Source organism: Melospiza melodia, chromosome 2, assembly GCF_035770615.1.
Source record: "Melospiza melodia melodia isolate bMelMel2 chromosome 2, bMelMel2.pri, whole genome shotgun sequence".
NCBI classification, from domain to species: Eukaryota; Metazoa; Chordata; class Aves; order Passeriformes; family Passerellidae; genus Melospiza; species Melospiza melodia.
In genome coordinates, this window is record NC_086195.1 from 134,682,050 (window position 1) to 134,695,079 (window position 13,030).

Here is a 13,030-nt window from a genome sequence, read left to right on the forward strand (position 1 = left end):
CTTTTTGGCTATGTAGGAGGCAGACTTGAAATTTTTTAATAGTTATTCTCAGTGTATTTTTTAATTGACATTAGTCCTAGGGAAGAATGAAGAAAAAATCTTTCTCCCCACCATGCAGATTTATCCCACTTCATTCTTTTGGGTCATGCAAGGATAAAAGAGAGATTCTGTGTATCAAAATATTTAGGACAGTAAGCAGTTTTTATTTATTGATTCTCTAGACTTCTCTCACCTCTTGCAAAGAAGGAAAAAATGCTTATGCTTCCATGCTTTAAGAGATTATCTGCTTCAGTGTTTCAGAGCAACTGAAGGATAAAAATGTTGTTATATGTGAAATTCAGAACCTGAATTTAAATGGAAAATTAGAACAATTAGCATGAAAGGAGGTTTAGCATTCTCAAATGATCAAAGTGTGCTCTTTTCACAATGCTGTGTTTACACATGGTTCATCTGAAAACAGCAACAAACCAGAACAAAAGGAGTTTCTCAGTTTCCATGAGACAACAGCACTGTGAAGGACACTTAGAGAAGAACTGGTCCTGCTAATAATTCCCCCTGCTCTCTCCCTCTTGCTCTGATTCTTCTTCCCCAGCGTTTCCTCTCCTTCAACCTGCCAGAAGTTCTCCCCACTTGTGCTTCTGCCTTTGTGTGTTTGACCTGTTGTTGCAGGACACATGAGAGCTAATTTGGAGGCAGTGTCAGTGTTAAAGGTGGTATCCAAGCCATGGGTTATCCATGCTTCCCTAGGTTATGGAAAGCTGCTTTCCAAAAGACTCCAAACTGAGCATCCCCCACATGTGATTTTAAAATAATATAATGGGTGTAGCAAAGGGCTTCATAAATCTCTTGTTATCCCCACAACCTACCCATTCTTCATTTTTGTGATTTCTTCCTGAAGAAGAAATCATGGAAGACAGAGAACACTATAAATGGACAAGCAAGAAGACATAGTTAAAAAACAAACCAAACAAACCAACAAAACAAAACAAAAATAATCTACCAAATGAGGTTTGTGCATCTGTTTCAAAGGCTTCTCCTCTCATACAGCCTAGGGAATGGCAGAATAAGAGAGGAGACTCATTTTCCAAGTAACTCAATTGTAACTTGAGTGCTAAAAAGTTACTGCCTTCCCTGTGTGTGAGCACACCTAATCATTGGAGCACAATAAGATTGAGGTATCTTTTATCTTTAAAGAGAATTATTATCCTTAGCTTCCATTAGTTTATCCTTGATAAGAAAGATCTGATTTAGTAATAGGCCTAAGCTGTCATCCTCTCTGTCTTCTATAATGGCTCCTGTGTCAGAGGCTACACCCTTGATTTATCAATAGTCACAGCTAATAATGCACTAATAACTTTGTGTCCTAACAACCACACATCACTTTCAGTACCCATTAAGAAGATCTGAACATTTGAGGGAAGAACTACTGAATCAGCCCAGGTTTCTGGAGTTTGAGGCCACACTTTTTTTGTTTTCCTCTATTTACTCCATCAGCAATAATGGCTTTTCAAAAGATCTTTCAAAATTTCTAGACTTTTGTATCTGCACTTCTTGGCAGCTCATGCTAAATATCATTACAAGGTGTATAAATAGGATCTTACAGTGTTATTTTGTATTTGTATCACAAAATCATCTACAATTTCGATATCCACCGGCAAATTTAACCAATGACACAGAAATGTAGAAGGTAATTTCCTTTTTCATTAAAGAGTTCCTCTACTGCCTTCAATTGTCTAAGCTGGTATTAGGAACCAGCAAAGCAGTCCTACAGATAAGTAGTTCTATTCCATAGGTGGTGTCAAGGGTTACCTCCCTTTTGAAAATACTTTAATATTTTGAAAATATTACTTTACATGGAGCTCTATGGGCTTCTCCTGTTCTCTGTGTAAATTTCTTAGAGGCAAGTCTTGATTTGTACTTGTAAGAGTGGAATTGAGTTTGATCTCTTAAAATATCCATATGCATCAAGTGCAGCTGAGGGTGCCACAGGAATATTGTCACTGCAGTAAGGATTTGAGGGGAGCACTGAGATACCAGCTCCAAGCCTTTGCAAAAGAAGATTTGATGGGTATTCCAAAGTCAAAAAGCAGTTTGGGGAAGGTGACATTATCTTGTCACCCAGATGACTCTCCTAGTTCCAGACAGAGTGGCTGATTATTGTACCAGGTGTAACATTGATTGTTCAAATGAAATTAATTGATTGCTGTAGGTGTACGATGCTGAAAAAGAGTGTGTAGGTGGAATTCTTAGGTTTGCCTGCTGTCTCTTCCCTGCTGGAAGCAGAGCTGAGTATTAAAGAATCCTGCTACATTACTAGCCAGTGTGTTTCTACTTGTTCCTCAGAGCCTTTTTCCCCTACCATTATCTGAATTTTGCTTAGAATATTTACAAGTCAGTGTCTTTCCCCTTGCCCCCTTTGAACCAGTCACAGAAATATATCAATGGATGATAAACAATTCCAGTTTAAAATGAAGCCCTCATCTTTATCACTTTAGCTTGCCTAAATAATCTCCATGATGAATTTCATGTGCAGTTCACTATCAACTGAAATTAGTTGTAATTAAAGGTTGTCAAATCTGTAATTTAAGCCCTTGAAATTTGTTGCTGTCACTCATTTCCTGTAATACTTTTTTTTTTCCCCAATGGATTGGATCCAAAGTCCACATAAGCCACAAGGAGAATTTCTACCAGCTTTAGTGAGGTTTGAATAAATTCTCATTTCCCTGGTAGAATTATAGAATTGTTTTGGTTTGATAAGACATTCAAGGTCTTTTAAATATTTCCAGGGATAGTGATTCCACCACCTCCCCGGACAGCCTGCTCCACTGCTTGACAGTCTTTTTGGTGAAGAAATTTTTCCTAAAACCCAATCTAAAGCTCCTCCAGCATGACTGGAGGCCATTTCCTTTAGGCCTATCATTTATTACCTGGGAGAAGAGACCAACCCCACCTGGCTGCACCCTCCTGTCAGGGAGCTGTAGAGAAAAGTATCTCCCCTAACCTCCTTTTCTCCAGGCTAAACACCTCCACTTCCCTCAGCTGCTCCTCATCAGCCTTGTGCTCCAGACCCTTCCCATAGGATCACTGAATTCCATGTCAACTCCAAATCACAAGATCAGTGGAGAAAACTAACACTGGGAAAAAATATTCCTAGTACTTGATATGGGATAAATGTACTTTTTTGCTATGAATTCACATTTTTATGTATTAAATTTCCCCTCCCCTTCTGAGTCTTCTGCCACATTGCTTATCAGATGACCAGAGTTCACCTACAAGGGATGAACTTTCTGTCTCAGTTAAGCTTTTCTGCATCAGCAGCTTTATCAGCTCCTGTTGACTCAGTGTGACCTTTAGTATTCAGCAGCAATACTAAGAAATGCATTAAATCCATCCTGTCAGATTAGAGATTCTGCTAAATATTAAGATTGGAGTAGAATTGAGAAATCCCTTTGAAGTAATATGCAGCTTTTTTCTAGCTTTTTTAGTTTTTTGTTTTGTTTTATAGCTCTTCAACACCAGAGCAGGGGCTACATTCATATACATTTATTAACAGCATAAAATACCAATTCAAAATATCATGCACAAACCACCAGCATTCTAAAAGAGTGCATTCTTCCCATTTTGAACAACATAACTGCTGCTCATGCTTTTTTTATCTCCATTTTAGCTCCTGCAGTTGAACACTGTTCTGTGCTGTAAAAACAGTTCAGAACATGATGTGATTAACCTTAGGGTCCCCCCATCCCCTCATCTCAAAGCCCCCTTGAACATGGCCTGTGCTTTCTATTCATGTTCAACCATCTGATTTCCATATCATCTATTAGCATAACAGAGCTCCAGTGTGACATTGATTGAAGCCAGCGCTTGCTGAATGCAGTATCAAAGCATAATTTGCCAAAAAATCAAATCTAATTTACTGTGTACTATTTAAATTTCTCAAAAAAAAAAAAAAAAGGAAAGGAATTTTCAATAGAAGTATATTGGGTCTGTAATCTTAATTGTTCTTTTTCTTCCCATGTTTTTGCTAGTCTGCTGGAATCCAAGCAATATGTTTCATTTTGGAGCCACTGTCTTTGACTTTCAGATGTCAGTTAAGCGGGAGGTTTTCCACTCTGCTTCTTCCAATCTAGTTTATGTTATATCTGAAATAGTAAAAAGTAATAGTCTGATAGGCACAACACTCAGTTTGCTGCTTCATAAGTTTTTTCAACAGATCCTCCTAATGATTTTAATGTTTAGCTTGAACTGAGCATTAAAGTACCCCATAACTTTAACAGCTGAAGCATATCAAGCCTGCTGTTACTTCTCTAACTGTGCATTTGCAGAATGTTTTAGAAATTCACCTACTTTGAAAGCAGCAATAATGGCTTGAATAAATTTTGCCCAGTGTTCCACTGAAGCCGCAGTTGGAGCAAGTCATGATCTCACTTAACCCTTCTGCAGAATGGAAGTAATAATATTTGCCTGTATCTATAAACAGCATCCATATGTGAACATACTGAGCCCTTTTTTTAGGAAAATTGAGGAACACAAGTGCTTATTCTGTCAAAGAAGCCTGGCTGTCTCTGAGCAGGGTCATGCTGCATTCTCTGGGGATAATGACAGTCACAGTGTTTGGGTAGTTACATCTGACCAAGAATTACTCCTGCAGTTATTAGCTGTTTCTTTCAGTTTTCAAGTTCAACTAGAAATTGACAGATGATAAAACTGATATGGTGAAAACAGTCTTTAAATACTGTAAACAATGGCATTTTTACCAGAGGTTGTCTGTAAACAGAGCTATAGCTGAATATGACAACAAACTATGACAAAATGAAGATTTCCTTCATTATATAACTCCATCTTTGAATAATTTTTTTAAATGCATGCAAAATTTTAGTTTTGAAAAATAATTTCATTTTGAAAAATAATGGTTTTCATGTCTTTTTAAATTATGGTCCTAAATAGTTTGGCTGAAGGAGCTTGTTTTGTGCTCTATTTAATGTGAGCAAAAGCTCTGATTAATTTATTTTATAGTGAATTTCTGGTAATTGAGGCTGCAGAGCAAAGCTAGAAAAGATATTGTTGCATAACTACAGGTGATTGTTTGCTGGAGTCTTTAAAAAGCTTGACATAGTAACTGTGAGGCCAAATATCTTCTCATGTAGTGTGGTCAAATGGTGGAGAGGACTTGGTGTGTGGCAGGGAGAGAATAGAGCAGCAGGGTCAGTCCATGTCAGAGCTACAGTTTTATTTTCCTTGTCTGATTGGGAAAAAAAAAAAAGAAAAAAAAAAAAAAGAAGGGACTCTTTTCTTTGTGCTTTTAGGAAAGTGAGAGATATTGAAAACTAGGAAACTAGGAACAGGTCAAAAACTGGAAACTAGGTAGAAACCAGGGAACCAGGGTGTTTTTTTTTCTCTTTTCGTTGTTCCTTGACTACCAAATTACCTTAATTTGATCCTTGGAAGGTCTGCTACAGTGACAAATTCAGTTGTGTGGTGTCTGTTTAGAGCTCTGAGTTATGGATTTACAGTAGAGATCTGTGTGTGTGAGAGTATTTCAGATGAACCTTTAAACATTTCCTCCCTTGCACTCGGTTACATGATTTGAAGGACAGGCTCATGGAAATGCCATGCCCTTCCTGCTCCTGTTGAGCTGTCAGAGAGCACTGTCTGTGCATCCCCCAGGGCACCAAGCAAGCCTGAGAAGGGAATTTTGCCATCCATCCTGCTTAGGATAGATCCATGGGATGGGCTCCTGACTCCAGCTTTTTACGCACCATAGGAAGATTGTGGTCTTGGGGCCACCCAAACACTGCACTGATTAGCACATTGACGTTTCCTGGCACCTGGGGGAATTGCATGGGGATATGCTGGGTGAAACAAGGTGGGGGAAACCCACCTTGAGGAGTGGTGTAGCATGAGTTCAGTTCCTGGAGTATGTTTAGCGACACCTTATAGAAACCTCAAATCACATGGCTGTAAACAGGCAACAAGAGGGCACCTCACCCTTAGTCCTGCCTGTTCATGAGATTAACACCTCCTAAGGTGGAAGAAGAGGTGGACATTTCTCTCCAGAGAGGCCCAAACATCTCTTTAGGAGTGTGAGGCAGAAGAAAATACCCTCTACCTTCTGAACTGATTGTGATTCGTGTTTATTAAGTGATTTACAGTTCTTGTTTTAAGAGTGCCAGCACTACTCGACTGATGCTCTTTAGACCCCTGCTGATCTGTAAAGCCTTGAGAAGTACCTCATGAGATAACTGCCAAGTGTGTTTCAAGAGAATCAGGTCTGCTCACATTTCTATGCAGTTCGCAGGTTTGTGTCTGTGCTGCCAGCAGGTGTAATCGGAAGCTGGGTCTTGATTGCTCTTCGTGCCTAATTAAATAGTTTGTAATTATAATGCTGAAAATACGGTTTTCTAAAACACTTAAATTCTGTTTACCTGAAAGCTTAGTGTTCCTAAACCATCCCTCTGCACACCCACAAAACCAGCCGTGGAATAGAAGAAAACAAGGGTGGGTGGAGGGGTTTGAGTTTCTTTTGTTCTTTTTTTTCCCTGCTTCAGCCTGCCCCAGAAATTAGCTAGTCTTTTGATAAGAATATTTGGAGATGCTGCTTACATTTTTAAAATATGTAAAAGAGTACAAATCCCAGTGAATTCCAGTGATGAACCAAGAGAGTTTTCATGTCCCTCATAGAAAAATCATTTGCTTTACTTCTGCATCATTCTCAACATAGTTACTGATTTCAAGTTTATCTCAAATCCTCCAGCACTTCTTCCCCACTCTCTTTCTACTCATTAGCATCTTTTCTCTACCTTCACATTCCCAAGCATTGACTCTATTCTCCACTATTACCCTCCAGACAAGTCAAACTATGCCCCTCTCTTAGAAATTGTTCACTTCTGGCTGTGCTTCCTGGTCCCCTGTGACTGAATACTGTTAATGCCAGTGACTTGAAAACATAGCCAGCCCTGCTTCTTCTTTGTTGTTTTAACTCCAGTCTCCATTTTTCTTTCTCTTATGTCTTCCTTACCTCCTGAAATACCTATTCCTTCTTACTCACCACTCACCTCTCCCCATCAACTTTTCAACTTTTGCTTCTCTCTGCTCTTTAAACTAGCTGAAACCTGGATTTGCCAAGTTCATGCTCTTGTAGCAACAATTCTTTTTACAGCAAGTCGTCCTCCCCACACCATTCTTGACCACACTGCTTCTAAGAGGAGTAAGGGAGCTCTTGAACTTGGGTTCTTTTGCTGTCATCCAGACCTTCCTCTCCTTTCTCAATCATTTTTAAAAGTCCAGAGGGGCAGAATAAAGAAAGGCAGTCTGTTTATCCTAATTCATACCTTGCAATACACGATAGCTCCAGCAAGCTCTGTGAAGTGTGAGAGGATCTGAGGGTGCTGCTGCCTTGCCAGAGCAAAGGTAGAATACATCCAGGCTCAGCAATATAAACACCCGACTCCTGCTCTTTAGCATTTAATGTTGTCAGAATTGACTCTAGCATGTATGGTTGTAATGTTTCTTTCCTTTTTTAATTTTTTTTAATACCTGGGGATGTCACATACATATATTGCTGCTCTCTGTCGCTGTTGTTGTTTCTGTTTATATATTAATTCTGTCTATACTAATGAATGTTTCTGGTGTCATGTCCTCTGACATAAATCTCCATAATGTTGTCTTTTTCCTTCAATATTCCCTTTCTCTCCCTTGCAAAATAAGCTGAACTTACACCATGGTTTTTCTTACTTTGTAGCTCCCCCACAGTTTGTGGTGAGACCACGAGACCAGATTGTAGCCCAGGGTCGAACTGTGACTTTTCCTTGTGAAACTAAAGGAAATCCCCAGCCAGCTGTTTTCTGGCAAAAAGAAGGAAGTCAGGTAAGTTGCAAGCACCTTTGTCTTTCAAGACTTTCTAAATATTTATATTGCTAAATCAAATATGGAAAATTATTTAGATTATCTTTCACAGTTCTTTTCATCTTTCACAGAATTTTGTCTTTTTAAACTATCACTATTCTCTACTGAAATTTGTGTCAGTTTTTTTTTTAATATTTTGAAGAACACAAAGGCCATTTAAATTGTTGAAACCTGTGCTAGGCACTGTATTGATGAGTAGAAAGAAACAAATTTATTTTGTTCTGAAGCCCCCAACAAACAGGTGGATGAGACAGGCACAGCAGATAAAAAAAGGTATGACTCAATTTTGAACTAATCAGAGCCAGTAATTACAGTTCACAACCTGTCTAGACATGATCAAGCAAAATATATCCAGCAAGCTGATTTGCATTGGCATTTTCTCATAGAGCATACAGATAAAGGTTTTGAACACATAGATGCTTTCTTCAGTAAAATTGTCTCAAGAAATTTCCAAATCTGGCTTGGAAATATTTACCTGGTCCTTTTTAAAGGCAAAATTTGTGAGGCAGCAATTGGCACTGCCATCAGCCCATACTAACTTTATAGCTTAGTATCTGAATGTGATGCCACAACATTTCTTTACAGGAGACATTGCGTGTATCAGCTCAGGTAAAACACGAAATAAGAGCTGAACCACTGATCTCCTGCTTCACCTTCTCAGGAGATCAGAAAACTGGTCGAGAATGCCAGGACCAGGCTGACAGCATTTTGTGCTCTGCTGTCTTGGTGGCTTACCAAGACACAAAATGATTACTTTATGGGTGTGATTATTTTATTGTCTGAGTGCAAGCTTAACCTTCAGTGGGTATCTCTCAGTGTAATATTTAGAGAAATTTAGATCCAGCCTCCAAGGATCACATCCTGGAAAGCACAGTATTGTGAGTTTCACTAAGGTGACAATTTTTCCAAGGGGAAGGTAGAATAGCATATTGAAATTAAAGTAGGAAGTACTGATGTGCCAGCAAACATTTCAAACCCCTTCCTTGTAGAGCATTTTAATAACATGGTAATGTTTATGTAAAGTGAGCTTATAGTGTCACACTTGAATCTAATAAAGTGGACATCCATCATGCTGTAATAAAGAGAAGAGCTTCTAATTAAAGTAGGACATTATTTTCAGGATTAAAGTCATTTAGCGTAATTGAAAAGTGTTAATACTCTATTTTATCCTCTTCCATTGGTATCTCTTCAAGGGTAAAAACATTTTAAGGTGAAAATGCATCTTGTGTCTTTAATTGAATGTTATTACCTACTGATTGTACAATGTTGAAGCTGCTTAATTACAAACCTGGAAAATTAATTACCATATTGAGAACCGGATCCCTAAGGGTTAGAATAGACTTTTTTGGCAAATAAATGCAACATAAAAATTGATACTTTCATGGTTTATAATCAAACCTTGAAACGTGGCTCAATGTAGTTTACAACGTTCTCATGTTCATCTTAATTGATCATCAGTGAAGTAACACAGGTTAGGGTTGCCATCTCAGTGTATAACTTGTCAGATTTTGCAGTGAGATGCCACAGAGTGAGCGAGTTTCCACATAGTGTACATCATCATAGCGATGGAGAGTGGAATTTTTTGCCAAATCACAGGCTTTTTCACCTTTGCCTCCCAGCTATAAATTGTTGCTTGTCTCTGCAATGCTGTTTCTGCCTTTAGGATGACTGTTTGCAGCATCACTTCCAGTGTTCAAAGTAATGTTATATAGTCACGTTATCCCACTCCAGTAGTTGTAGGGCATTTCTGGTTGTGAATCCATTTCTCGATCCTGCATTTTTGAGCACAACCAGCTGGAAGGGAGGGGAGCTGTTCCCTCCTGAGTAATTTTTTGTGCCAGCCTGTGTATAAACAGCTGGTCCATTGTGCTTGGTAGCCTTTTCCCCAGAGCCCAACAGCCGCTTGCCGATGACATGTGCAAGGGCAGGGCATGTGTAACCTTTAAACTCCCTGGATTAAATTCTTCCTTGAGATAAATTCAGTGGCACTATATCAGAGATGGCTCTGCTCCCTCTGTTTGCAGCTGAGCATGCCACCGCTGTGCCCAGATGAGCAGCCCAACAGCTAATTAAAACCAGTGAAAATGTGGAAAGTGTTTAAAAAGGGGTTGTACTGTAATTTAGGACAAGTTATAGTTCATAGTTTTCTGGTCTTTGAAGGGACAAGTCCTGAGACTGGTGAACTCCTCCTGATGTGTGGAATATTCACTGGGACATGGTACCTTTCCAGGATACCATGTACCTTCCATACTGAAGATAAAAACAAGGATTGATTCCCCTTTCTAATTAAATTATAAAAAGGGTTCTCGACTATTTTTTCCTCTTAAGAATTAGCAGTTTAATCCTTGCACTGTCTTTTACATTCAGCTTGTTTTTACACTTTACATAATGAGTGATAGATGAAGTCAAGGTCAGCTAAGTCAAATTTCTCCTCTTTGTCATAATATTTACATAATACCCTCATGCAGTAGGTATCTTATGCCAGGTAAAAATTATTCAAGGCAGAAAATTATTCAGAATTATTCAGAAAACAGGGCAATTATTTGAGACCCACTTAGTCCTATAACCTCAAATTGTTTCAGAATTTTAACACTTTTTTTTTTCCTATTATCTGGCATGTTTACTGGGTGAATATTGATTTTTGAGGAAAAATTTGCTGTTATAAATTTCTTAAAGATTGCTATTGAAAGGCAGTAAAAGAAAAGCCTAGTGTGATGAGTAACCCAGTAGGTTAATACAATCGTAAGGATACTTGGAATGTTGGATCTTATTTAAAGCATATCTCTTTCCTTTTGCTGCCAAAACCATAGAGATAAAGGCGTTGAGTTTCACTTAAAAATAGAATTTGTTTCTTATTTGAATTCTTACTTGTTTCTTAAGCAGTTTGTTGCTTATCAGTTCCAAATAATTTTTGTAAACCATCAAGGCCTGCTTCAGAAGAAACAGATCTGCAGAAAATTCATTTAATACCCTACTCCACACTTTTAGATTTTTTTTTTTAGTCAATACAGACAAGTTTAAAAGTTAATAGGGAGTCATCATTAGAAAGCACAGCAGAGCTAGACAGGGCTGCAGTAATGACTGAAAGCTTATCACAGCATGACAACAGTGTTTTGAGGTATTCCTGATGCAAACTGTACTTTTCATAGAGGCTTGTTGAGTTGGCAAAAAATCCAGACCCTATTTTACTGAAATTACTGTTGCTTAATTATTGTTTAAGCTGTTCTCCTTTCTGTCTCATTGGGCAATGCTGCTACCCTTTCTCTTCACATTACCTTCCTTTTCCTGTTCTTATTTATTCACAAGGGCTGTGCCAGAGGGTATAAGTTTTTCCTTGAAAACACAGCTCTCACCACTAAAACCTTTTTGGGTCTGTAGTATTGATTCACTCAGTCCTTCATCATATGCAATGACTACTAGAGCCATTCCAGTTATTATTATTGACGTCTCTCTTTTCTCCAATCCAGCCCAAAGGCAAAAACTAATCTCCCTGTTTTGTGCTAACTGATATCTTATCCTACATGAAATTATTTTTTTCTCTCTGATGATTTCCACATCAGATTAGTACCCTTTCTATTCACCCTCCAGGCTCTATGCTGCATTTCTCCTTTCGTTTATCACAGTTTTAATTTCCTTTTACTTCTCCTTTAAACTCTCATGCTCTGCCAGCTTCTCCTACTTTATGACATGCTTGTATCTTCCTCCCAGCTCTACTTGTGTGCCATGCTCTCACTTTCTCATTTTCTCAGAACATTTTCATAGCCAGACAATAGTGCTCTGCTCCCTCAGGTCTCCAGGATTCAATGCGTGCTGCTAGTTTTCTAGTGTTTGCTGTGGTGTGATGTCCTTCTGGTTTGATAGCTGAGTATATTATTACAATTGCATTCAGACTGAAGATGAATGTGTCACAAATATAAATCACTCCAGTGTGGTTGTTGGGAAATGTCTCCTTGCCTACACCCCAGTCAGAACACAGCACTGTGAGCTGTCAAAAGGCTGTTTCTAATTTAAACTGTGAGTTGCCCAAGGCAGGAAAAGCAGCTCTATGTGTTCATAAAGTCAGAACCACACTTACTTTTTGTCCTCGATTATTTATAGTACTTTTAAGGAAAAATCATTGTCTGTGTAGCTGAAAGAAAAGTGGTGCTTTTGTGTTTTGAATTGATGTGAGATGAATTGTCTTTGCAGAACCTCCTCTTCCCAAACCAGCCTCTGCAGCCCAACAGCAGATATTCAGTGTCACCAACTGGGGGCCTCACCATTACCAACATCCAGAGGTCTGATGCAGGCTACTACATCTGTCAAGCTCTGACGGTTGCTGGAAGCATTTTAGCAAAGGCTCAGCTGGAGGTTACTGATGGTGAGCTCTTAGAAATTCCTATTGTTTTCCTTCCTGTCAAAAGTACATTAAAAGCAGTGTAAATAAAGGCATGTGAGATCACATAAATCATACAATAAAATGGACAGTTTTCTGTAGAAAATAAAGTGAGAAAAGGTCTCTGTATTTGCCTATGGAGTAAAAAAGGCATCAAAGTCTAGTTTGCCTCTTACTTGCTTTCTGGAGGTTTGTTAACAATGGAAAAAAGGGACAAACAAGCTTAGAATAGGTTTGGTGAGAAATGAAGCTGCTTGGTTTGCTGGAGCTAAGATAGGACTGCAAAAAAATTACCCCCCAAGAAATGGAGACTGAATAGGTTTGTAATTAAAGCAGTGAACTGAAGTGGAAAGAAATTTTCACCAGTCTTCAGTCCTATCTTAGACATGTAGAGGATGTGTCCTTAGCTCGGTTAAACCAACACAGTTGCTCTGGAGGTGGTGGAGTTTAGGTTTACACTGCCTACAACATGTAGCCCTTTAGTCCCTCCATGAATAGAGCACCTGGCTCAGAGCTGTGTTCCAAGAATGCCTCAGGAGGGGTAGGTGTGAGAAAAGTCATGAAAATCCATAGGTAGAGAAGACTTTTCAAAGAAGGAAAAGAATAACATGGTCTGTCTTGATGCCTTCCATTTCAAATTTTTGGGTTTGATATTCATCCTGCCTTGAGGTTTCCCATCTACAAGCAGGAATCTTTTTCATATGTCAGGAATCCTGTTGATATCCCTCTTCATCTTATTGTGGATAGAAG

At 38.7% G+C, this 13,030-nt stretch overlaps 1 protein-coding gene across 1 annotated transcript in view; it reads left to right on the forward strand.

Annotated features, from left to right (window-relative positions):
- Positions 1–13,030, forward strand: part of ROBO2 (roundabout guidance receptor 2) — an 866,686-nt gene that overhangs the window by 751,398 nt on the left and 102,258 nt on the right. The window contains exons 8-9 of the mRNA XM_063150058.1: positions 7,742–7,866; positions 12,094–12,265. Of these exons, the coding sequence (XP_063006128.1) occupies positions 7,742–7,866; positions 12,094–12,265 (297 nt within the window). The remainder of the gene's footprint in view (positions 1–7,741; positions 7,867–12,093; positions 12,266–13,030) is intronic.